The sequence below is a fragment of the Mustelus asterias genome, chromosome 8 (assembly GCF_964213995.1).
Source record: "Mustelus asterias chromosome 8, sMusAst1.hap1.1, whole genome shotgun sequence".
Taxonomy (NCBI): Eukaryota; Metazoa; Chordata; class Chondrichthyes; order Carcharhiniformes; family Triakidae; genus Mustelus; species Mustelus asterias.
The window spans coordinates 92,324,636-92,351,956 of record NC_135808.1 but is presented as its reverse complement, the minus strand read 5'-3'; the positions used below and the strand labels follow the sequence as shown (position 1 = coordinate 92,351,956).

At 42.2% G+C, this 27,321-nt stretch overlaps 1 protein-coding gene across 4 annotated transcripts in view; it reads right to left on the bottom strand.

The window, feature by feature from the left end:
- fggy (FGGY carbohydrate kinase domain containing) overlaps positions 1 to 27,321 on the bottom strand; it is a 278,408-nt gene that overhangs the window by 237,141 nt on the left and 13,946 nt on the right. For all 4 annotated transcript variants that reach the window (XM_078218494.1, XM_078218493.1, XM_078218491.1 and 1 more), the window contains exons 2-4: positions 8,091 to 8,278; positions 6,429 to 6,540; positions 1,320 to 1,471 (exon numbers count right to left, since the gene is read on the bottom strand). In XM_078218494.1, coding sequence (XP_078074620.1) covers positions 1,320 to 1,471; positions 6,429 to 6,540; positions 8,091 to 8,267 — 441 coding nt within the window. In that variant the 5' untranslated portion in view covers positions 8,268 to 8,278. The remainder of the gene's footprint in view (positions 1 to 1,319; positions 1,472 to 6,428; positions 6,541 to 8,090; positions 8,279 to 27,321) is intronic.

Below are 27,321 nucleotides of genomic sequence, written 5' to 3'. Positions count from 1 at the left end.
CTTTTCCTGGATTTGTCGCGCACTGAGGATCATGTCCATTGTGTCTCTTGATGGCTGGTAGCCACTTGGAGACTCAGGGAAGAGCTCTTCAGCTACTACGACAAGGCAGTTGAGGAGGATTCTCACGACAATCTTTCCCATGGCGGAGAGTAAGGAATACACTAATGCAACATCATTAAATGTATTGTGTTGCAACTATATTTTCTGGTTGTCACATTTTAAACCATGGTTATCCGGTTCGCCTTCTTCGTGTGTGCCCAGTCTAGTGCGGCGGCTCAGTGGTTACAGCTGCTGCCTTACAACTCCAAGGACCCAGGTTGTCTGTGTGAAGTTTGCACATTCACCTGGTGTTTCTGTTATTTTTAATGAATCCTCTGATTTCCTCACATAGTCCCAAGATGCATGTGTGTGCATTCTGGAAGATCCTGCAGCCAAATGGCAAATCTCATGCTTTGGACCCCACCAGTAAGGCCGGGAGAGGGGTTCTGATGCTTGAGCAACCCGAAACCCCCATATCCCGTCCAGGCATGCGCCATGGAGAGATCACTCCAGTGGCCCATTGGCAGACACTCATTGTCTCTCAAGACAGGGAGGCCAAGGAGGACGAGTAAGTGTGTCAGATATATTGGATGCTGTGAGAACCTGAAATATCACTCACTTCTATCCTTGCAAATATCATGATGGACAGTCTGCAGATTCTGGCTTGAATTGCCTCATCCTCCCAGATGAAGAAAGCCAACGACCCCATCTTCCAAACAAAATCTCAGAGATAAAATCCCAGGCTAGACAGACCGACCCGTCCTTTAAGCTGGAGTATTCTCCATGGAGGTAAAACCTCAGGTTGGATGGTACCAGCTAGGGAAAAAAAATCACCCTCATGGCAGTGAACTGTCATTTGGAAAATGAACTTTATGAAAAGGGAAAGGGATCTCTCCATAATAATCTGTGAATGACATGCTGAATAGGAACCCGTATTCACAGCTTTACTTTTAAACATAGTACTCAGTTTCATCTTACATCAAAAACATAAAACTGTACAAATGTTTAAATCGTCCATGTAATTTGTCAAATTAAATGAGATGGAGGTTACGAATATATGAAGAATAATTAAATTGTTTTCTGGAGGGGAGTGCTGGACTGGAATAACTATCCCAGTTCCACACTCTCCTGGGCTCTCATTTCTCTTTGATAACTTTTGTAAAAAAAAAAGTTTTAAAAATACATTTGGAAGATTTTTTTTTCTTAGAATTGCTTTTCAATACCTCTAATTTGTAGAGCATTCATCATAAAGATAAAAGGTTAGACAGTAAAATACTTACTTCTTTTAACCACAGAAGTTTGGGTGGCTGCATTTCTGGGGACATCATTCCACCCACATACTTCAGCACATGGTGTTTCGTTTGATTTATTCGGTCGACTTGATCAACTGCTCTGTGATCCATCCACATGATAATATTCCTGTTGTTTATCCCTGAATCATGTAAAGCAGAAAATCATCAAACCACGCATCTTTTAATTACATGATTCCCACAACATGTCGAGAAACAGAAACTGAACATTCCAAATATCATAGAATTCCAAAGTGCTGAAGGAGGCCATTCGGCCCATCGGGCCGGCACCAACAACAATCCCATCTAGGCACAATCCCGTAACCCCACATAAGCCCTATCCTCGTAACCCCACTTATTTAACCTGCTAAGCCCTCTAACCTACACATCCCGGGACACTAAGGGGCAATTTAGCATGGCCAATGCACCTAACCTGCACATCTTTGGACCGTAGGAGGAAACCGGAGCATGCGGAGGAAACCCATGCAGACACGGGGAGAATGTGCAAACTCCGCACAGACAGTGACCCAAGCCGGAATTGAACCCAGGTCCCTGGAGCTGTGAGTAAGCAGTGCTAACCACTTTGCCACCGTGCCACCCAAAATATCACAACATCAATATACAACACATTGTCGATTAGTAATTATTTTCTGACAATGAAGCTAATTTTCCAATAATTCATTCCTTGCCTTAGAAAAGAAAATCCAACACCACCCTTAGAACAACTTAGATGAACACAAATAAATCTATATCTGGCAAATCAAAGCCGGGAAATCCTGTACTTTGATCATTTTGTGTTTTATTGGTCAAAATGTGCTCCAATAGACATTTAACAAGGCAAATCAATTTATAACAAAAACAGAAAATGCTGGAAAATTTCAGCAGGTCTGACGAAGGGTCATCCAGACTCGAAACGTTGGCTCTATTCTCTCTCCACAGATTCTGTCAGACCTGCTGAGATTTTCCAGCATTTTCTGTTTTTGTTTCAGATTTCAGCATCCTCAGTATTTTGCTTTCAAATCAATTTATAATGTGGATTTTTGATGACAGAAGTTAGATTCTGGATTTTTCCTTTAATAGTCGGCCAAGAAACTGAGATTAAAACACACTCAGTACATAAATAATGGAAGTGAGGTTATTTTTATACATAGTAAGAGCAAGTTTAACGTGTCAAAATTAATCTTTTGTCAATTCAATATTACCATTCTCCTGCGATTAACATATGAATGATAGCATTTAAGCAACTGGGACTTTTGAAGGGTTGCTAAACCTAAAAATATAATTAAACTGGTACTTTGTTGGTACACTGAACCATGTTGTATATTTTTAAATGTCACACTTAGTTCTGAAACATGGGACAGAATTTTACATTCTAAGACTGCCACAGTTTTGTGCCATGCATGTGTAAAATCCCACTGTGAACCCGCTGTCATCATGCCAGTCTGTCAAAATACGGTAGGCAAGCAGGCATTGAAATTGGCAGCCCGTCTGCCATTTTTAAAAACCTCATTAACAAGAATTTGTTTGGAAGCCAATAGATTGGAATAAAACATTGCCAACACCATAATGCGTTGGATGAATGGGAAACACGGTCGTTCTTTTCATACATTGTTAAAAAGGCTGCAAGTGGGACCAATGCTGACCTTAGTAGAAGAGTCTGCTGTGCAGTTGGGGGACTTAGCTAGTGTTCAAATTTTGCTTTTCATTAACATATCCACCTACAACAGGGTATTTCCTCATAGGAAGGGGGCAAAAAGTAACTGCTCTGATCAACATTGAGCATTGCATCATTTGTGCTGTGAATCAGTGTCTGAGAAGGGAATTGCCCATTCTTTTGGAGGCACTCCTCCAGTGAGGAGGAGACGAAGAGGCGAAGAAGAATGACAGCTGACCAGGGACAAGTGCACCATGAGGTGCAGGGAGGTAGGTGCAGAGAGACAGTAGCAGGAGGCAGGCAGAGGTAGATGAAAGCCCTATCCAGTCAACCGAGTGTACAGGGTCAGGATCTTGTCTCACCTGCAGATATCAGAACAACAGTGCCTCTGTAGACTGTGTCAATCAAAGGACACAGTCCATCCATTTATGACATGGTTTCCGGTGAGACAACCTTGATTTGTCTGTGGCCTTAAAGGTAACTGTGCATTGAACTTCTTCACCTTTAGAGAATCTGCTGAACTGGTGCAGTGACAATAATCTCTCCCTCAATGACAACAAAACGAAGGAGATTGTCATCAACTTCAGGAAGCGTAGTGGAGAACATGCCCCTGTCTACATCAACGGGGAAGAAGTAGAAAGGGTCGAGAGCTTCATGTTTTTAGGTGTCCAGATCACCAACAACCTGTCCTGGTTCCCCCATGCCGACACTATAGTTAAGAAAGCCCACCAAAGCCTCTATTTTCTCAGAAGACTAAGGAAATTCGGCATGTCAGCTACGACTCTCACCAACTTCTACAGTTCTACCATAGAAAGCATTCTTTCTGGTTGTATCACAGCTTGGTATGGCTCCTGCTCTGCCCAAGACTGTAAGAAACTACAAAAGGTTGTGAATGTAGCCCAATCCACCACGCAAACCAGCCTCCCATCCATTGACTCTGTCTATCCTTCCTGCTGCCTCAGCAAAGCAGCCAGCATAATTAAGGACCCCACGCACCCCGGACATTCTCCTTTCCACCTTCTTCTGTCGGGAAAAAGATATGAAAGTCTGAGGTCACGTACCAACCCACTCAAGAACAGCTTCTTCCCTGCGGCCATCAGACTTTTGAATGGACCTACCTTGCATTAAGTTGATCTTTCTCTACACTCTAGCTATGACTGTAACACTACATTCTGCACTTTCTCACTTCCTTCTCTATGAATGGTATGCTTTGTCTGTATAGCGCGCAAGAAACAATACTTTCCACCGTATGTTAATACAGTGGAACCCCGATTTTACGCACCCCGGTTTAGCGTGAAATCGGATATGACGCTATCGCGCGACGGATCCTTTTTTTTGCTATTTCCTGTTTAGTGAATTAGCGCAACCCCGATTTAGCGCGACCCCAATAACATTCGCGATAACATTTTATGGACCCCAACCATCGCGTTAAAACGGGGCTCCACTGTACATGTGACAATAATAAATCAAATCAAAATCAAAATCCAGGCAACATGTGGAGATCTTAGTGAGATCACCCAACTTGTGCCCATTATTATATCTTATATTTGACAATGCAAGTTAAGTGGAATAGTCAGAAGCTTTGCAGCCATGGTTGGATTCCCACACGTACAAGGGACTAACGATTGCACCCATGTTGCCATCAAAGCAGCAGTGGGACAGTCAGTGGCATTCATTAACAGAAAAGGATACCACTCCATACATGTTCAGATTGTGTGTATGTTCATAATTTAAAAAGTAATGTAGGTGTGCGCATGTCACCCGAGAGGTGGCCAAGAATGTTTACTGGCCCTGAACCTTTGGATGGCTGGCTGCTCAGAGCCATTTAAAAAGATGCCTGATGACTCTAGTAAGGAATCCACAGATGAAGCCTGTTGCATAAGTTTAATGAGTCATTCATCAACTAGGGCTGACATTAGATGTCTGGATAGATAAGGTGATGCTTTCCAATATGCACCTGTAAGATTCTTACTTATAGTCACCATTTGCTGTACGTTGTACAATCTGCCCTACAGAAAAGGGAAGCCCTGTCAGAGGAGGAACTGATGGTGATAGGCGGTTTCTCTGATGAAAAGTCTGATAAAAAGGATGAACGACACCAGGTAGCAGAAACAAATATAGAAAAACAGTAAACTGACAGGACCATGACCATATCACATTGATCACACAGCACATTACTGTATGCATCAAAACCTGGACAACTTACAGTTAACAAGAAAATTGATCCAATAACTTCCATTTCCTGAGGCTACGACACATCCTTGGCATCAGATGGAAAGACGTTACCAATGAAGCAGTTCTTTATAGGGCATACATGCCAAGAATGCTAGTTTGGCATGTGCACAGGCTCGAAGATGGCTGCACCCCCCAAAGATATGCTATATGGGGAGGTAGCCTGAACCAAGAGACCAGTAGGGCACCCAAAGCTGCATTTCATGGATGCTGTCAAAAGAGACATGAAAGCACTCAACGTCAACCACCACAAGTGGGAACCTCGAGCTGTCAACTGATGCAAATGATGCCAGCAATTGTGATCAGGACTTCGCGACCAATGATGACATGCAGGTTCAGAAACTCCAAAGCAGATGCCAGCCCTGAAAACAAGGCATCAGCAGAGATCATCCCAGACCATCAACAAGGGACAACCTCACATGTGGCACTTGTGGCAGACTTTGCCTTCCCAGAATCGGCTTGTTCAGCCATTAAAACAAATGCAGAAGAGAAACTTATGTGACCTGAACAAGTTCTGAGGCTGCACTCCCAACATCTCTCACAGATGAAAGGATGTCAACGATGCCAAAGGGAGGGAGACAGAAAGCAGGAAAATAAAGGCCAGTTAACCTAGCATCTGTCATGAGAGAAATGTTAGAAGCCATTATTAAAGATGTTATAACAGAGCACTTTTGATCTGTAGTTGGGTCTTGTAATTGTACAATATACTTTTTTGAATACCTCTCACTGTTGGTGAAGAAAGTCAGAAGGTTTTCATGTATTTTGAAATGGTTGAACAGATTCTGGTGGGTTGTCTTGAATCTTTTAATCCTTGCAAGGAATGTGGTGCTGATCCGTGCAATCTCTTCAATGAATTGAGTAGTAATAACATGTTTTCTCAATAATCCTTAATGGCATTTTCCCCAGGTGTTCATTGCACTGGTTTCTTTCAGTTGCATCAAGTTCGGGTACTCTTCAGCCTCCATTCTGAAGTCAAAGATTTTGTACTTTTTCAGTTTTTTTTCAATGGTTCAAAAGGTGGGTTACCAACTTGTGGTTTAGGTGGTCATGTTATATGATATTACATCACAAGGCATTGCCATGTATGATTATGTCATGTAACATTATGCCAACTAATGTTGCAATGCTTTAAAAATGCTTCGGCCGTAAAGTGGTTGAATGCATGACAGATAGATATGTTTTTTATACGTGATAGGAAGTAGTGGGAGATTTACCTTCTTCATTAACAGCTAGAGGCTCAAATTTCTCATCAAGCACAACAAGAGAACAGGTAGCATCAAAGCCAATTCCTCGGAGATAGCACAGATTAGCTGTCTGAGCTATTCTCTGCAAGATAAAAGAAAATATGCAATAATAAATTAGTTATTAATTTGGAGCATATTATTATAACCTGCATTTTTCTGTATCCACTGAGCAAATGCTTCCTCTCATTCCTGCCCACCTCCTATTCGAACTTTCAGCTCAGTCTGTGCTGATGCTTAAATCAAACTTGGGGTGAGACTAGTCACAATGTAAGACTGCTTCATTTATAATCGTTTCTCCCCTTTCCTTCATAGTTTCTGCACTTCGTGTCCTATTCACTCTTAAGAAAGCAGGTGAGAAACCATTGTACAGGCCACCTCCAATATTGCTCTGATACCAGCAACAGGGGGATGTGCAAGAAGGTGTAGGAATTACGACACATCCCAATGGGAAACCACCTGATTTCTGCTTGTCACTTGCCCACAATAGTACAAGAAAGATCATAGAATCGTAGAATCCCTACAGTGTAGAAGGAGGCCATTCACCCCATCGAGTCTGCACCGACCCCAATCCCACCCAGGCCCTATTACTGGAACCCCACATATTTACCCTGCTAATCCCCCTGACCATAGGGTCAATTTGGCATGACCAATCAACCTAACCCACACATCTTTGGACTGTGGGAGGAAACCCACGCAGACACGGGGAGAATGTGCAAACTCCACACAGACAGTGACTCGAGGCCGGAATTGAACTCGGGTCCCTGGGGCTGTGAGGCAGCATTGCTAACCACTGTACCACCGTGCTGCCCCAAAAGCGCCATTCAATTTTCAGGTTTCTGCACGTGATGGTCTCTCCGGCTCAGTGGCACAGTCACTTCTAAAGGCAAAAGGTGGGTTATTGATAATCCAGAGGGCAGCTTTTTGCCCAATATCTGTATAAAACAATAGCATGACTCTCGAATAATAATAGAGAACTTGTACTTCATATGCAAGCCACTGAAATATATCACATGTCACCATATGATTGTGGAGTGCAGTGGCCACTATACTATTGGGCCTCCTTCTTCAGAGTAAACAGCTTATTCTTGGTCATGGAGTCTATTTCAGGCTGTTGAAAAACAGTTAAATACAATGTACAAGTGCAGCACAGGAAAAATATGAGGCAGTTGCAGAAATCTTTTCAACTAAATGACTGAGTCTGCTGCAATTGGCACTTCCTTTTCCAACCACAACAGTGCTATTTGCCAGTGGCTCATCATCTAGTCCATCTAGAACAAATATCATAATGGACCAGCATCTAGTGCCAGGAAATTTTGGTTTTTATGGAGGAAACTGTCTGCCAATTATTCACTAAGAGCACGATAAAAATGCTGCTTTAGTAATCACAATCCTCGCGCCAAATGGCATAAGGACTATGGTTATTGTTGCAACATTTTCATTAATCTTTATAAATGCAATGAGAATTGACAGAAAACTCTGCTACATTTCAGTGGCTTGAACTGTAGTTCTTTGTATTTGACAGAAATGCCAGTAGCAGACAAGGTACAGGATTCCCATGTTACAGAAATGCAGGCTGGCCTGTGAATAGTAGTTCTGTTCAATATTGTCACGCAAATCTTCTTATAATTATACCTTTGAAACAGTACAGCATGCTGCCCAGATATCAGCAGAAGACTGCTCATAGTAGTCAGACTGTGGTTTCCAAATTTGGATCGGTTGTTCAGCCTGCACTAGCACTTTGCCATGATGGTCGATAAGTGCTGCGCGTACACTTGCAGTTCCCACGTCGATCCCCATGTAGTACTTCATGTTGGGTCAGTCTGTGAATTAAACAAAGGATATTCAATTGGGAACTGTGCAATATGGGATTCCACAAGTAAGCAACATTGAATCGTTTACTAAGTCACAAATAAGGAAGATCTGACAGTTCATCTGTAAGAGCACATGTCATCTTCGTTACTTCTGACTTAATGGAAATTTATTCCAACGTTCCACACAGCATACTTCATTTGTATGACCAAAAAAAATCACATAAACATAATTTTAATGTTTAATGTGAATTATTCATGATGTTCTTTCTATTAATAAAAACACTTAAATGACTGAGAGTGTCAGATCACTTGACCCACATCTTACTTCTGTAAGGAAGTTAGAGAAGATGAAAAATTAAGTTTATGGGCTATTTTGATCAAAATCCAAGGTTATTGCAGCAGTCCACACAAAACAAATATGCTTTTTATGTGCATGATGTAAAATCAAGATCAAAAACTATAAAAATTGCTCATATTATAGCACAATTTTTATGCAGTCCACAAACACCAATTTAAATAAGTAACTTGCACTACCGATTTCTCTCATATAGGCTAAGCCTGATTTCTATTACTTTAATTCATTGCTTCTAGAGACTCTTCACTAGATGAAGTGCAAGAATATGTGCTCATCTGTTGCAAGGTCGATTTAGGATTGCTAACTTGGTTCACTGAAAATGTTCAGTGATTCTGTAGCTGTGACCAATGAGATTTGGGGTGCACTTTGAGGGTCTTTTATTATAATTAAAAATAAACTTTATTTGAGATTGGCATATTTAGAGTCAGGGTACAATGCTTGGTGTCCTGCCCAAAAAAGAATATGGTGCACTCAGGGAAGTTCACAATATAACAAAGATCTTCCTCAGACCTAAAACCCTAAAGCAGCAAAGTTCAACTCTACAGCACAGCTCATTTTTACACTATGGGAGCCAGAAAGCAAAAAAAATGGCAGGGGGTCAAAGCTGCACACATGTGCGGCCATATAGCAATCTACATCATACCAGGTCCACAGCAGACCCATTTTCCTGGCCCTGCACTCAACCCTGGAACACCTAGATAACAAGGACACCTATGTCAGGCTCCTATTTATTGACTACAGCTCAGCCTTCAACACTATTATTCCCATGAAACTCATCTCCAAACTCCGTGGCCTGGGCCTCGGCACCTCCCTCTGTGACTGGACCCTGAACTTCCTAACTCACAGACCACAATCAGTAAGGATAGGCAACAACACCTCCTCCATGATAATCCTCAACACGGGTGCCCTACAAGGCTGTGTTCTCAGCCCCCTACAATACTCCTTGTACACCTATGACTGTGCGGCCAAATTCCCCTCCAGTTCGATTTTCAGGTTTGCTGAAGACACCACCGTAGTGGGTTGGACCTCAAACAATGACAAGACAGAGTACAGGAATGAGATAGAGAATCTGGTGAACTGGTGTGGCAACAATAATCTCTCCCTCAATGTCAACAAAACGAAGGAGATTGTCATTGACTTCAGGAAGCGTAAAGGAGAACATGCCCCAGTCTACATCAATGGGGACGAAATAGAAAGGGTCGAGGGTTTCAGGTTTTTAGAGGTCCAGATCACCAACAACCTATCCTGGCCCCCCCATGCCGACACTATAGTTAAGAAAGCCCACCAACACCTCTACTTTCTCAGAAGACTAAGGAAATTTGGCATGTCAGCTACGATTCTCACCAACTTTTACAGATGCACCATAGAAAGCATTCTTTCTGGTTGTATCACAGCTTGGTATGGCTCCTGCTCTGCCCAAGACTGCAAGAAACTACAAAAGGTCGTGAATGTCGCCCAATCCATCACGCAAGCCAGCCTCCCATCCATTGACTCTGTCTACACTTCCTGATGCCTCGGCAAAGCAGCCAGCATAATTAAGGATCCCACACACCCCGGACATTCTCTCTTCCACCTTCTTCCTTCGGGTAAAAGATACAAAAGTCTGAGGTCACGTACCAACCGACTCAAGAACAGCTTCTTCCCTGCTGCTGTCAGATTTTTGAATGGACTTACCTCGCATTAAGTTGATCTTTCTCTACACACTAGCTATGACTGTAACACTACATTCTGCACTCTCTCGTTTCCTTCTCTATGAATGGTATGTTTTGTCTGTATAGCGCGCAAGAAACAATACTTTTCACTGTATGATAATACATGTGACAATATTAAATCAAACCAAATCATACTGGGAACAAATATACCTCGCACAAGCAATGCTCCCTTTAAACTGCATGCAAACATGGGGCCCTGTGGAAATCTTAAAGGGACCAAGCAATACCACAAGCTGGCTGCACACAGAAAGCAGAGGTTAAAGGGAACACTGGTCCCATGCAGGCACCAGAAGCATGCGGAGTAATCATGATGTTAGTTAGCATGTGATGCTGAATTGGACACAGAAACTTTGGAGCTTGTGGATCCTGTAAATGCCCTTTCTTATACATGCACAGCTGAATATGGGTTCAGCTGCATGAGCCCCCGCCACCAAACTGTTGCTATTTAAAGGCATTACCATTCAACTTTCAGGTGAGATGGTTTTAATTTTCTTTTGCTGCTGCATGGTTAGTGGAAATAATGTATACTGTGGATTCTGGAGGAATTAACAGGCACAGTTGCAGATCCTCTTGGGCAGCCACGTGAAATGCAAATATAACAGAGGCAAAAGAGTTGCTGGTGAGTTGCTGCAGGGCATCCTGTAGATGGTACACGCTGATGCCACTGTGCGCTTTTGTTGGAGGGAGTGGATGGGTGCCAATCGTCCTGACTCTCCACCTACTACACCTGTAGCTTTCCTCTGTGTTTGCAGTTCTCCTTGTGCCTGGCCACACAGCGTCCATATTTTAATTTCCTTTCTGTTTGTACTGCTTCCAGGTCAAGGATCATCAGGTCATGCATGGACCAGTATTCCTTATTATCCAAGCAATGTATAATTGATCCCTATAATTGATGTAAACTTAGGGCGGCACGGTAGCACAGTGGTTAGCACTGCTGCTTCACAGCTCCAGGGACCTGGGTTCGATTCCCGGCTTGGGTCACTGTCTGTGTGGAGTTTGCACGTTCTCCTCGTGTCTGTGTGGGTTTCCTCCGGGTGCTCCGGTTTCCTCCCACAGTCCAAAGATGTGAGGGTTAGGTTGATTGGCCGTGCTAAAATTGACCCTTAGTGTCTTGAGATGCATAGGTCAGAGGGATTAGCGGGTAAATATATAGGGATATGGGGGTAGGGCCTGGGTGGGATTGTGGTCGGTGTAGACTCGATGGGCCGAATGGCCTCTTTCTACACTGTAGGGTTTCTATTCTATTCTTAGAAGTCTTTTCTTAAAAACGATTATCGATTCCACAGGCCTTTTGAAGAAATTACACTTTTTCCTTACTGTACTATTTCCATGTCAAACATTGTCATACTGCCCCACCCGGCTCGCCCTGGACAAAAGAATAAATTTGTTTTCCTGACAAGTTTTCTAAATACTACAAGTTCTTATCATGAACACTTTAATAACTAGCATATTATATGTCACACATGTGACAGCAATGATAACATTGTGTTCATAAACCAAGCTTCATTGCAAACACACAGTGTTATTTTATAATTTTATAAAATCCAATATGTTCACCTCAGTTTAGGACAAAGTTTCTGCCTTTTCTTTAAACTCTCAGCATCCGCAGTAATGTTGTATCAGCCTGTAAATTGTTGCAGCATCAAACCCCACCAAAACAACCTTTGGTTCTTGGTTAAAAGACTGTAGGTTGGTTTTGCATTCTTCATATTGCTGTTTTAAGAATCTGTATTGGATTCGGTGCAGTCTGGATAGTGTTCGGGTTGGGCCCAAAAATCTTTCAATTTGTTTGGCCCGGTTAACTTTGTCGAGAGCAAAAGTATTGATTTCTGGCAAGCCATTTGACTTCTGGGTACTGGTGGCAGTGAACTGGAATCCAAGAAGAAATATTTTGCCATAGAATTTCTTACCCTTGGGATTCAGCAAGTTCCTGTTTTCTTCTTTAAAAAAGCAAGACATTAAATTGTCATCAGAGTTTTCCCTTTCTAAAACTGACTCTGAACCATTATTTTCAGATTTTAACTCCTGATCTCCATTTCTTTCTGTCTCTGCGTTTTCTTTTAAATGTCCAAGTCTTGGAAAAAGATTTCAACCAACCAAACATCCAAATTCTTCTTCGTGACAATTGAATTCACCTCATCATGTTTAAATTCAAGATCATTTTTAACTTTAAGTTTTTCACCATCATTTAACCCTTCAATTTTCTTTTCCAGCATATGCAGGTTTAACATAGACTCCTTTTGTGTAGGCATTATATTCTTCCATCAAGTAAAAACCTTTTTAGCTGTTTTAAGAACTTTGTTCAGGTTATGTCAATGTTCAGCCAAGAAAGCTCAATATTCCTTTTCATTTAGTTCATAAACTTGCTTAATTTATTTTTGCTTCTCATCCTCCCACTGTATTTAAGCTTTGTCTAATTCCTATCTAGCAAGAACAATTGCCTCTCTGTTTTGAGGTTTTAATTTACACTCAAGAACACATATCATTCCATACAGCTCTATAGTGTTAGCAGTGGACTCAGCTTTTCCATTCACTTTCAAAACACATTCTCCCCCGTTTCTTCATTAGCTTTGAGTAAGGCTGCTTTGCTTCATCTTGCTGATATTTTTCCTGTATTTTAAATTTAGGCTCTTTTTCAAGTTTTTCCAACTGCCAGTAACTTTTCCTTTTCCACCTGAAGCTCCAATGTCCCTTTAAAATTACCAAGCTGTGTTTCTGACTGTCTGGACAAATTTTTAGTTGAAACATTAATTCTTGCAGCAGGTTTACAGAATTTTCTGATGTGAGGGGGATAAGCCTCACCCTGTATCCTTTTTGCATGGCTTTTCCTAAAATTTAAAATAAAAACTAAGACAAATACCTTTTAAAATGGTTGAATCCATGTCTGTCCATGACTGTTGAACAAACAAAGCCCTTGGCAGTATTGAGGAGACATGCACCTTGTTATCTCTGAAGAGGCACTCTGTAGGCTCACAGATCAAATTCAAATAGAACTATACAAAGGTCATCTGCATTTCATAACCCAGGCTGGCCAACCAAAGTCCGCTCATCTGCTAGAACAAAGGACCCCACAACATTTCTTTCAACTCTTTATGGTTGCGACATTTAACAATCTTGGGGATCCCAAAAAGGGGCACTCATCCCTTATCAAAGGCAATGTGGAGAGGTGGAGTCATGTGACATGGATCTCTAGATTATATAACCAGTAATATTGCCTCGCTGTACTGCAGAAATCTCATTCTGCTGTTTACCATCCGACACACAGCCTTTCAGAAAAGGAGCTCTCTGACCAGGTTTGGACATCTGGCCTCAATCTACACCGCTTCTACTGGAAATACTGTACCATTGCCTATAAGACTGATTCATCTCTACCTGCCTATCTCATTGTGTGAAGTCAATGTCGCCAGATAAGTCAATTAACCAGCATTGGTTTTCAGCTCACATGCATCCGTGATGGAAGACCTCTTTGGGCTTTGCTTCTGGACTCTGGAACCTATGTGAAATAATCATTCTTTTCTCTGTGGTCTCTGCCCTGTAAACCTTTATTTTCCCTATCACTGATTTACTGTTTTACCCCAGTCCAACGCCGGCATCTCCACATCATTACTGTACGAGTACAGGGAAGGCAACATTGCAGCCCTCCTCCCATTTTCTTATGCAAATAAACTAATCTTTTATGTTGATCCTATCTCAAATTTGCTGTGGGGTTATTAATAGAAGTTGGATCACACCAAAACTGAGTTGGGGAAATGCACGCTGCTTATAAGGAGACAGTAATACCTTGTTCTCAACCAAGTCATTTCCTAACAAGAAATCAACACCTTCAACAGATTACACCCACAATCACACAAACAGTGCTTAAATCACATTTTAAATTAAGCCTATACAAAAGAACTGGTAAACAATATCCATCACTACCCCAATCAAAACCTTTTTATTCTGCCAACCTTCATGTCACCTGCCAACATCAATGACTGTGCTGATCCTGTACCTTGAAGGATAATATCAATTTGCCTGCCTCAACAGATGAACATGTGAATACCTTACCTTTGAGCAAAAAATTTTTATATCTTTGCATCACTGATTTATTCTCTCAGTGAATTTTGAAGGGATTCCCTGCTTGTCATGAGTATGACCATCAGACCAATATGATCTGAAGGAACGCCCTTTGACTTGACAAATACGACAGGTTTGCCTTTTAACTTGCAGCACACAGCCTTCACGTGTCCTTTCTCATGACGGAAGTAGCGTGTTTGTCACTTTCAATTAAACCTGCCCTCTGAATCTTCACTTCTACCATTCCAAGAAGGCCGTAGGTCTTTACTGTAATAAGTCCTCAGAGTCGGAAGTCCCTTCACCAAAATTCCTTTATTTATAAGATCCAACAACACTATACAGAGTGCTCTCAGTACGCAGTCTACATTCCGAGTCCAGAGGAACTGACACTCCTGTTTAAATACAGAGCATGGGGCTCCCTCATTGCACCATCAATTTGGCCCACTCTTTTTATTTATCAAACAGTTTACAAATACAAAAATACATTACACTTTCAAAATGCCATCTCACAATGATAAGTTATAAAGATAACACCCGATATAACACAGTATCAACAATAAACATGCCACTTTTAATACAACAGCACAAACAACACAGCACAGTTATCCACAACTGGCCTTCCAAGGTTGCAAACATCTCACAATAACTATAAACCAGCAAACTATAATATCAACAGTACCGACAGCTAACGCCGTTCTTTAATTAATAACAAACAACTCCCTTACAATAAGGAAGGATTCATTGTAATTTATCTACTACTTTCCAGGGCTTTGTCCTCCGTATTTACACCTTGCGAGGGTTTCACCTCCGGGCTTCTGCTCTTGGGACTACACTTTCTGAGGCTGACCCTCCGGGGGTTACATCATAATACAATAACAAACATCTCTGTCACAATAAAATGACCGTTCTGAGTCAGCGGCGACCCTCCAGGGTTTCTCCCTCCGGATTTTCTCACTTCCTGGATTTTCACCTGCCGGACTTGCATCAATTTGGCCCTTAATCAGGGACATCTTTTTGTGGGCCCTTAATCAGGGAATTCATATTCAAGCAGGCCAACTTCAATTGCCTGATTGAAATCGTTACATTTACCTTCTCCCTCTTTCTCAGCAGAATCTTTTCTCTTCTCATCATCAACCTTTCTCTCATTCCAGTTTCCCCAGAAGGTTCCAGTCACTAATCATTTATGAGTTAATTCACCGTTGTCTGCCATTATTGAGGCTTCCCTTATTGTACAAACTTTGTGGGGTTCCGGTGAAACTTTAAGCCCAAAAGCAGACTATTTTTGAATTCCTCCATCAACGTCATCTCCCTAAGATTATCAAAGTTTTATTCCACCTTCATCAATCTACTCTACCTTTTGAATGCCCTTTCCTTTCCCTTGGCAAATTCTACATGAGTGTGAATTGTTTGCTTTCTCAGTTTTCTAAATTTCTGCCTGTAGGCTTCTGGTACCAACTCTTAAGCACTCAGTAAAGCTAGCTTCTTCATTATCACATGAGTGCTCTGCTCAAAGAGATCAGTATGCCACCAAAGACCTCCCTACCAAAACACTTTGTAGGAGCATAGTTCACTGTTCTTTGGCCAATTCAGATTAATGGCAATTTTCTAAAAGATCACAAAGTACGGCCGGAATTTTACCGCCTCACCCTCCCCGAGGCTCGCAGAATGACATTCTCCCATTGGCCTCGGGTGGGATCTTACGAGCCTGGAGCGGGCGAGGTGGTGAAATTCCAGCATACATCTCCACTCCCTCCTCACTCAGCAAAGAGTCTTTGCTAAACCCTCTGAGCTCCTGACTGTCTGTTAATCCCCATGTGCTCTGCTACAGTCTGCAAAACATCTTTTTTCAATTATTCCGAGTCTCTGGAAGTCAGGTCCTCTTTCTGATCCTCAAAAGGTACCCATGTGAATTTCCAAATAAAATATAGCAAAAGCAATGTGAAGTCTTGTTTGTTTAAATGCTGGACGATTTCTCCAGTGAACCAGTTTTATGGTCTCTGGCCTCGAGTCCCACTTTTGATTCAATCCCCGTGGGGAAACTGTAGACCAAAATAACCAAATTTATCAAAGGAGCCCCCAAATGAAGAAATTTCCAGCAATATTTTACTTTATGTAATTTGCAGTTTAACGTGAATCATGAACCCAAGTTGAACATGAATTAACAGACTTCAAATAAAAAGGTACATTTAACTTTAAATAGTTGATACAAAAACAAAGACATGTGTTATACAATTATGAACATGCATGGCATTACATAGCTACACAGTTGCACAATATGCTGTTCGTTATTCACACAGGGTAGATCAGGAGTCCGATCCAACAGCAGTTTTTGCCTCCATGTTTCACGGGTACAATTATCATCAGAAAGGCAAATTTCTGTGCCAACCTATGCCCTTCTTCCACTCCCATGGCCATTTATAGCCCCACTTAATGCCAACTCATGCCAACCCATGGTTCCCATATAGCCCATCATTTGTCCTTACACCCTCCATGCCAACTCAGCCAGTATTCACCATGAATATACTTCAGTACCCCGATAAGATAAAATGAATTTCTACATGTCCATTGTAGATTTTAAAAATCCATCATTCATAAAAACCCTTCCACTATGTTTACCTTCCTTCAGCTGCATAATCCCTCAGACAAAATTTAATTCAAGTACTCAATCCATTGGAATTCATAGTCCCACTTCAAACAGTCTGTAACCATTTGTAGCTGCCAAATTCTGAAACAACAGGTGCTCCATTATGCCAGTGGAAGGTAGCGAAATCATTCATGCAGCAATCATCCAGCAATGATAAGCCTCAGGCTTATGTCAACAAAGTGAAATAGCAACCAATGTTTGAATTTTAACAATCCATGCAGTTACTTCAAAGATTTAAAGGGCATGTGTTTTAAATGTGTTGGCAGTTTGACAATTCGTTTGACAGTCCTCCTTTAGACAGTTGTTTTTGATACTTTTTACAGTTGCCTTTGAAAGCTCTCTTGACAGTTGCAACGAGTGTATGCATTTTTTATCGACATATGTCTCCACTTTTAACAACCCAGAAAGGCACCTTACCTCTCCCAAAGGGAAGCTTCCCTCTCCCAAAGGGCACTTGATCTCTCCAAACCATGTCCCTGGACAATACTCAAAGGGGTACCCTATTTCTCTAAAATCGGATCTCACCTCTCCAAAGGATGCCACAACATTTAGTCCTGCTCCTAACAAGTCTAATCTGTGCATAGTGTCTTTCCTTTTCCTGCCAAATGAAAATCAGACATGATTGGAGGCAGCTTCAATTTTATTTAGGCAGCTGCCGCTGCAAAATCCTCGTGCACTAATACCGACCCAGCCCCATTGCTGCCCCGCAAAAATGTTAGGTGCCATGTTTGGTGATAGAACAAAGAACAAAGAACAGTACAGCACAGGAAACAGGCCCTTCGGCCCTCCAAGCCTGTGCCGCTCCTTGGTCCAACTAGACCAATCGTTTGTATCCCTCCATTCCCAGGCTGCTCATGTGACTATCCAGGTAAGTCTTAAACGATGTCAGCGTGCCTGCCTCCACCACCCTACTTGGCAGCGCATTCCAGGCCCCCACCACCCTCTGTGTAAAAAACGTCCCTCTGATGTCTGAGTTATACTTCGCCCCTCTCAGCTTGAGCCCGTGACCCCTCGTGATCGTCACCTCCGACCTGGGAAAAAGCTTCCCACTGTTCACCCTATCTATACCCTTCATAATCTTGTATACAAATTTCTTGTATATAGATTTCTGAATATCAGCCTCCTCTGCCATTGTTGCAATGATAGAGAGGCTCTCCATCATTACAAAAATTTAGGCCTTTGGTCTTTGCATCTGTGCGCTGATGGCCTTCACACCCTCGGTGCTCTGCTTATAACTCTCAATTATGTCTGTAGATCTATTTTATTTTTGGCCACGTTATCTATATCTTTCCTCGACGTGGTCCATATCCCTCTATTCCCTGCCTATTCACGTATCTATTGAGATGCCTCTTGAACGTTGTTATAGAATATGCTTCCACCACCTCCTCTGGCAGCGCATTCTAGGCATTCACCACCCTCCGTGTGAAAAACTCATCTCTTACATCTCCTTTAAACTTTCCCCCTCTCACTCTCAACCTATGCCCCGAGTAATTGACCCTTCAACCCTGGGAAAAAGACTCCGACCAATCACTCTATCCAAGCCTATCATAATCTTGTAAACCTCTATCAGTTCCCCCCCTCATCCTCCGACGCTCCAATCAAAACAATCCAAGTTTGTTCAACCTTTCTTCGTAGTCCATATCCTGCAAACCAGGCAACATCCTGGTAAATCTCTTCTGCACCCTTTCCAATGCATCAACATTCTTCTGATAGTGTGGCGACCAGAAGTCTTATACAGTCTAACCTAAGTCTTATACAACTGCAACATGATTTTACAATTCCTATACTCAATGCCCCGACCGATGAAGGCCAGCATGCCATTCTTGACCACCTTGTCCACCTAAGTTGCTGCCTTCAGAGAATTGTGGATCTGCACACCTAGATCCCTCTGTGTGCTAATATTTCTGAGGGCTCTACCATTTACTGTATACTTTCCTTCTACAGTAGACCTTCCAAATTGCATCACCTCACATTTATCCAGGTTAAATTGCGTCAATGAAAACATTCTTAAAAACAATTACAGTTTCTGCAGACATTTTAAAGAAATGACATATCTTCGTTACTGCCCTGCTTCCAAGTCATAAGTCACCTCAAGTCTGCAGGTTTTCTCATAGAGTTGGCCACCATTTCCATGGTGTAAAGGATGGGCTTCTAGCTCTGCACAAAGCTGTGTACCAAGTTGGCGCCTGACTCCTCCATGCTGCTTGACTGTGAACCCCGGCTCCGTACCAAACCTCCCAGGCATTTGTTCCTGTTTACCACTGCATTAACCCCCTCACCTGAGTTCTTTGCATTAGAACTCAGCTGCGACCTCATCCTTTGAAGGATTATGCGCTCTTCTTTCCCCTGGTCTTACTGCGACCCTGGTGACTAGCGAATGCAGATTGCACCTCTATACTACCCTCGAAGATAGGTACACCAATAATGTATATGTATAAAAAGGCAAATAGATCATAGTAGTGGAACAAACAAACACAAAATTAATGATAATGAAAAGTGTCCCACAGCCAAGTTGTGAAAATGAGTATATATTTGGGAAGTTGCTTTCTCCCTCTCGAAAAAAATCTTTTATCTGGCATGAAAGATTTTTTTAGCTTGAGTGCTATGAGTTAAATTATATCACATTAAAAAAAATAATGATTTTATTATAAGGGTGGGTGGGGAGTGTTGCTATGATTTAAACCATATAATAGTCTGTTGGAAAGAACATAATCGCTGATCTGAAAGGCCTTTTCTGTTCTTTAGCTCATGTGAAAAGATGGCAATGAATTTCAGGCGTGAATTTTGTTGGCAGCCGATGTAAAAACTATCCTAAATTCTGTACTCCACAATCATAAACAACAAGAATTTATTGTGTGGTTTGCTGGTCACACATGTGGTGTACAGAAGATATGTTGGTGCAGCTGCCCAAAAGCCGTCGGTGCTCCTTTTCACGTCGGCAGATTCGGTTCCAATGGCATAATTATGGCTAAACAGCAATTTTTATGCAGACGCCTGAGCGAGAAACCTCAGTAACTTGCCCACCGGGTGAAGGCTGGGGCAGGAGGATCAGAACCATATGGGTATGTTTCTTTCATTTTCTTTGTGGGATGAGACGGTGCAGGAGTGTTCCTCTAAGTACCACAAGGAAAGTGTAGGCCTCCCTTGATGCAGACTGGCACCTCTCCTTTCCCAACAGCAGGATCTCCACAAGATAGTCCTGGCAGCTGACCTCGCCACTTACCAAGTGCCATGATGTGGAGATGCCGGCATTGGACTCAACTGATGAAGGAGCAGCGTTTCAAAAGCTCGCAATTCCAAATAAACCTGTTGGACTTCAACCTGGTGTTGTGAGACTTCTTAATCTACCAAATGTTGGTAGACACTCTGAGGGCCACCGGACTTTCCATACTTCCTCCCAATTTTCCACATACTAGGTGGGATGCAAAGGAAGCCCAGGAAATAAACTAAAGAGGGCCTCATTTCTGGAGTCGTGGGTGAGTTTCTGACATAGATTCTGACATAATTGGAACCATCACATTCGGAACACATTATTCCAAAGGTGAGAAGATTCCATTCACGCACAAACATTCAAAATCGACTAGCAGGAAAAGATCAGCTGGTCTATCAAGCCTGCTCCACACTCATGAATGCTGGAGCATCATGACGAGACACATCCAAAACCCCTCAGCCACATAAAACCTATCCCTGCTAGACAGTTGTGTTGAATGTATATGTTGTGATTCATCCATTTGTATTTGTCAACGTTTATAAAGCACAGAATTATGAAAAGGTTGAATAAAAAAGCAGACGGTTTGCAGCTAAATAAATAAAATGTCACAAGCTAATATATAATTATGCTTCAAACTGATTATTTGAGCACATACTGCCAGCAGGTAGTCTCGCCTGTTGCGGGGTAAATATAACAAAATAACAGAAACAAAGCCAGTCACTTTTTGTTCCATTGTAGACTGTGCAGCCAAGTTGTCTAAATACAAGCAGCTAGCAGGCAAAGCTTCACTGCAGTAGAGGCATCTCACTAAATTAACCCCATATAAGTTTATAAGTTTTAATTCTCATGATGGCACAATGGTTAGCACTGCTGCCTCACAGTGCCAGGGACCCGGGTTCAATTCCAGCCTTGGATCACTGTCTGTGTGGAGTTTGCACATTCTCCCTGTGTCTGCATGAGTTTCCTCTGGGTGTTCTGGTTTCCTCCCACAATCCAAAGATGTGCGGGTCAGGTTGATTAACCATGGTAAATTGACCCTAGTGTTCGGGGATTAGAGGGTAAATATGTGGGGTTACGGGAATAGGGCCTGGGTGGGATTGTGGTCGGTGCAGATTCAATGGGCTAAATGGCCCCCTTCTGCACTGTAGGGATTCTATGATATTCTCAGTGAAATGAAGAAATATTCACTTCTTGCCTGCCAATTGGAGAATTGTATTGTCTGCTAATCCTGCAAATTCAGAAGAAAATCATAGCCACCTCAGAATTCTGATCCAGGACAGTAATTCCTGATTTCCACAGCTTGTGATATTTTTATACGTGGTACAAATAAATAAACCAGTATTATGTTCTGAGGATTTACTGCAGCCTTTGCCCTCACCAAATTTCCCACTACTATTGCCCCAAAGTGGATCAGTTTGGCAGTGCCATGCTCTCATGTGGATCTCACTATTTGTCCCTTACTTGTGTAATAATCCCAAGAGCTGGATGGGCTGTGTGAAGATTGGGTTGTGACTCTTCTCACCTCTGGGGAGGAGGAAGAGGAAATGCGACAAAGCTCTAAACGGTTCTGTGAGAGGGAAAGAGAGTGAGGTTGGCAGAGAGAAGGTAAAATGCTGTTGCAGTAGCTGAGTTGTATTATTATTATTTTATTACATATTTTATTTTTAACTACACTTACTACAGTGTGCTTGATGGCATTTGGAGCTTTATCTGGAAGAAGCTAAAGAGCCAGCTATCCAGTGTTTACATGAAAGTAGAGGAGATATTCGTCAGGCATCCAAGCAAACACAAACTGATACAGCTCAAATTAAGAAAAGCATCCTAACTCTTTCATCACTAATGATATTTATTCTTAAGTCACTTCCCCAAGATTTCAAAGTCTGGAGTGTACACTGCATGTAACACCCCATGCACTGGAGTGTACTCAATGAGTGGTATGTTTTTGCAATTACAGACTAAGCTGTATTATCAGTTCTCTCCATAAATAATTGTTCAGCAACACCATAACAGTATTGAGAATAGTGCCACAGCTTGAAAATCAATAAGAGCAAGACATAAGTGCCAGATCATAATGAGGCTATGGCTTCTTCTGCTGTTAGCAAGAGCTTAGAAATGGTGGTACATGAATTGACAACATAACCCATGTCGACAGCCCAACACATTAGTAGACATGTGTTTGACTGGAAATCAACATATATGATAGAGGTGGTCAAAAGCAAAAGGGTTTTGGACTGAGTAGAGACAGGTACAGTTTCCATTGATGGAAGGGTCAAGAACCAGAGAACATTGATGTAAGGTGATTTGGCCAAGGAATAATCGGTGTTACGACTGGTCCCCAGCCGAAGTTTGTTACCCTTTGTCCCCTCTGTTGGAACTATCTCGGCAGGAGCCCCAGTCTGATAAATTCGAGATGGCATCCCCCCAAATTGTTATGCCCCTGGGTGAGGAGGAATGAACTGGCTCCCTTTATTTATTCAACCCCCTTGGTTGGTTGTAACAGGATTATTTCAAAAAAGGATCCTGTTCCTTGTGGATACCTTTTCCCGGTCCAATATATTTCTGTTTTAAAAGGAGCCAACTTAACTAGGCTTTCTTGAGTTAAAGAAAGTGAGTTTATTAGCGACTAAACATGATATAATAAAAAACTTTTTTTTTACACAATAAATGGTTAGGATCTGGAATGTACTGCCAGGAGTTCAGTGGAGCCAGGCACAATTGGGGTTTTCAAAAGGGAATTGGATAAGCACCAAAAGAGAAAACAATTGCTGGACTATAGGAAAGGGCAGTGTGAAACTAGCTGAGTTGCTATTTCAGAGTACCAACAGGGATATAATGGGTTGAATGGTCTCCTTCTGAGTTGTAACCATTCAATCATTTTATGATTCTAGAATCTCTAAAGATTCCAAGGCCCAACTTGTATGAAGTAAACTTTTAGTAAGTAATTTTGAGCAAAACAAGAAAGTTACATACATGTCAATAATCAGCTTGTATGCTAACAATCAGCTTTTCATCCCAGCTCGTCGGCTTGTTACCATTTCACAAGAAAGATCAGCTTTTTTGACCGTGACTGGAGGTTGTTAATACATACCAATCAAATCAATCTAAAGGCACAAATGGAGGCTGTCAGAGCTTATCAGATCAGTTGGAGGACGAGCCCTTGGCACGAATTTGTATGGCCACTATTAGTTGCACAAGCAAAGTTTTGAGATGAGCAAAAGTTTTTTGCGAGTCAAGTATGTTTTTATTCAGTGTTATGAGGCTACTAAAATGACAATACGTAATTTTCCTTAAGACAATTAATGGGGGCATTCTGTGAATTGTCTTATGGAGGTTTATTTCTTTCTATATAAGCTGCAGCTACGTCTTTAAATTGCAGAGGATGTTTATCCGTATGAATACAATAACCATTTACTGAGCGTTCATGTCACAGCACTGGTGGGATTAAAGGGTTAAAATATCAACGGCAATGAACTTTCCGTAATTTAAGTTAATTAAGCTTAACTCCCCAAATTTGGAATTTTGCTACAGCGTGCTGCGATGCTATGCAGAGTAAGGTTTGATTGTTTGCATTGTAAGTAACAGTTCCTGGTTATGTTCCATAACCTAGCAGTTTGTTTATGGACACGCTGTAATGTTCTCTTTATTATCACCTACATTAAGGCTGTAGACGTCCAAGGGAAAATATGAGGAATGATCAACAATAATATAACAGCTTGCTATCCAGACTGCAGCCAAGCATAAAATTCAGCTCCCCATAACTCTTCCAAGGAAAGTTATGGGATGAATTTTCTCTTCGAAGGTGAAGGGCTGCCACCGGGGCTGAAAGAGGGAGCCAACCCATTTCAGGATGCAATAGAACCGTTGACGGCTTATTGCTGGCAACAGCCAATTAAGAGGCCATCCACTGAAATGGGGGTGGAATCAGGCAGCATCAGCAGTTCGGCAGCATCAGCAGCTCTACTGATGCAGCGCCAGGGAGAGGGGACCTCAGTGGCTGGGTATTATCGAAAACAGATGAATTGGGTTGGAGGTTGTTGGGACCAGGCCTCGTTCATTCAGATGGGGGTGGGCAACTGCATTGCCACTGCCACTGCAGACCCCTCCATGGAATCTGGAGTGCCAATAAAGTTGAGTTTCATGCCCCAGAACCCGCTGGAAATCTCCGGGTTTCACCTGGTGGTCTCCCCACAAGGTAGCAGCTCTGTCAACATGCGCAGAATTCCTGTGGAGGTGTGAATTGGCTCTTAATTGGACACTTAAGTGGCTCAACTGGTTTCGCAGTTAGCAACCATGGCGTCAACATTACTACCAACAGCAATATGGCATAGTGGCAAGAAAAGCTTGGGTTTCCCTTCGGACACATCCCCCACCATTTTGCCAGCCCTCCCATTTCCCAATCTGTTCCCCACGGCAGGAAAATTCAGCCCCATGTTTCTGCACTTTGATTTGATTTGATTTTTTATTGTCACATGTATTAGCACACAGTAGAAAAGTATTGTTTCTTGCGCGCTATACGGAGTAACCGTTCATAGAGAAGGAAATGAGAGAGTGCAGAATGTAGTGTTACAGTCATAGCTAGGGTGTAGAGAAAGATCAACTTAATGCAAGGTAGGTCCATTCAAAAGTCTGATAGCAGCCGGTTGGTACGTGACCTCAGACTTTTGTATCTTTTTCCCATCAGAAGAAGGTGGAAGAGAGAATGTCCGGAGTGCGTGGGGTCCTTAATTATGCTGGCTGCTTTGCCGAGGCAGCGGGAAGTGTAGACAGAGTCAATGGATGGGAGGCTGGTTTGCGTGATGGATTGGGCTACATTCACGACCTTTTGTAGATGTTGTTAGATGATTTTTTTTATTCTTTCAAAGGAAGTGGCATCACTGGCTAGGCCAGTGTCATCATTGCTCATCCTTAATTGCTGTTAAGAATTTGGTGGTGAGCCGCTTTCTTGAACCATTGCAATTCTTGTGGTGTAGGTGCATCCTCAGCGCAGTTAGGAAGGAAGTTCCAGGGTTTTTACTCAGCGCCAGTGAACGAACAGTGATGTAGTTCCAAGTCAGGATGGTATGTGGCCCGGAGAGGAACTTCCCGGTTTTCCCATGAGTCTACTGCCCTTGTCCTTCCAGGTGGTAGAGGTTGCGAATTTGGAAAGTGCTGTCAAAGGAACCTCATTCAGTTGCTCCAGTGCATCTTGTAGATGGTAAATATCAGTGGTGGATGGAGTGGATGTTGATGGTGATGGATGGGGTACCAGTCAAGTAGATTGATTTGTCCTGGATGGTGCTAAACTTCTTGAATGTTGTTGGAGCTGCATTCATCCAGATGAGTGAAGAGTATTCCATCACTCTCCTCCTGCCTTATAGATGGTGGACAGGCTTTGGGGTGTCAACAGTTGAGTTTCTCTCTGCAGAAGTCCCAGCCTCTATTCTACTCTTATAGCCACAGTCTTTATATGGCTGGTCAATGGAAATCCCCAGGATATTGATAGTAGAGATTTAGTGATGATAATACCATTGAATATCAAAGGGAGTCGGATGGATTCTCTTTTGTTGGAGATCATCATTACTTGACATTTGTGTGAATAGTACTTGCCACTTATCAGCTCAAGTCTGGATGTTGTCCAAGTCTTGTTGCATCTGGGCAGAGACTGCTTCAGGGTATCTGCGGAATCGTGAATGGTGCTGAATATTGTTCAATCATCAGCGAACATCCCACTTCTGATCTTATGATGGAAGAAGTCATCATCGTTATAGAGTGTAATAGTTTTTCTGTTCCGTAAAAGAAAATAGACCCCAAAATGGGCCAGAAATTACTGCTGCAGTTAATAGGAGTTGAATGTTTGACATGTTTGTTGGAATGACCGTCCTCAATGCATTATATTAAAATGAGGACTTAACCTAATTAATTTAACTTACCTAGACAGTTGTATTGCAGTCAATACAGGTAAGTTTTATGTCAACACTTGAAAATATTTCTAATGTTACCAGGAGAAAATAGTTTTGGCTTGAATGGCAGAATTAAAAGCAGAACTACATTGGCTCCAAAATGCATCAAACAAAGGGCAGAATTTTCCCGTTCCGCCTGCCACGGGAACTTTAGCGGGCGAGACACAGACCATGCAAAGGCCTGTTGACCTCAGGTGGGATTTTCCGGCCTTAGGGCGAGCGCAGCCAGAAATTCCCGCCCAAAGTGTCAAGATCCAAACCTTCTGGCACCACGGCTACCCATATCCCCAGGACAGAAACTTCACACCACCAGCACTCAGGTGCTTTTATCTAATTGTCATATTTACCAATGCTGTTCTTAAGTACGTCAGGATTTTCCCACTAGAATAAAATGTTGTACAGCCTTACAGTTCATGTTATGACCGGCCCATGTTCCACTGCATTCATATTGGGCCTCAGATCACATTCCAATAGCACCAACGTGGAGCCAGAGCCTGCCAGCACAGAGCTGCCCTCAGGTTAGTGGGTCAAAGGATTTGGTTTCAAAGGAGTTGGGAGTGATTGGAAGGGTACTCCTAGACAGGATTGGGGTAAGCAGTCCTGTCCCTTCTGGTTCAACAAGCAGGTACTTACTTACCTATGTTGTTACAGGACTTCCATCGGGTGGTATCCCTGATTGCAGTCATCATTGCCCCCAGGGAAAATAATGTTGGAGCATGGTTCTCAACCAGGCAACCGGCCCAATATTTGCACGTGGAACAGGCCCTCCACCTACCTTAAATGTGAGTAACTGACATCTCTTGTTCATCTTTACACAGAATAGCAGCTGGTGTATTTCTGCATGCAGTTTCTACCCATCATTGGGGACTGTGAAATTATGCCTCAAATGTCCCAATTTCTGGGGCAATAACTTTTTCCATTTTAGTTTTCATCTTAATAAATTTGACACTTATTAGAAATCATCTTTTAATTAACAAAATAAGTTGATGTGCTTAATTAGCGGCAATAATATTTTCCTTAGCTAAGGAGTTAAGTTTAAACGATGTAAAGTAATTAGCATGTTATTTAGGCTGATAATTACATTTCTCTTCTGTCTCATTCGGGGAGATTTTCCGCTCCCATTTTCGTCAGCCAG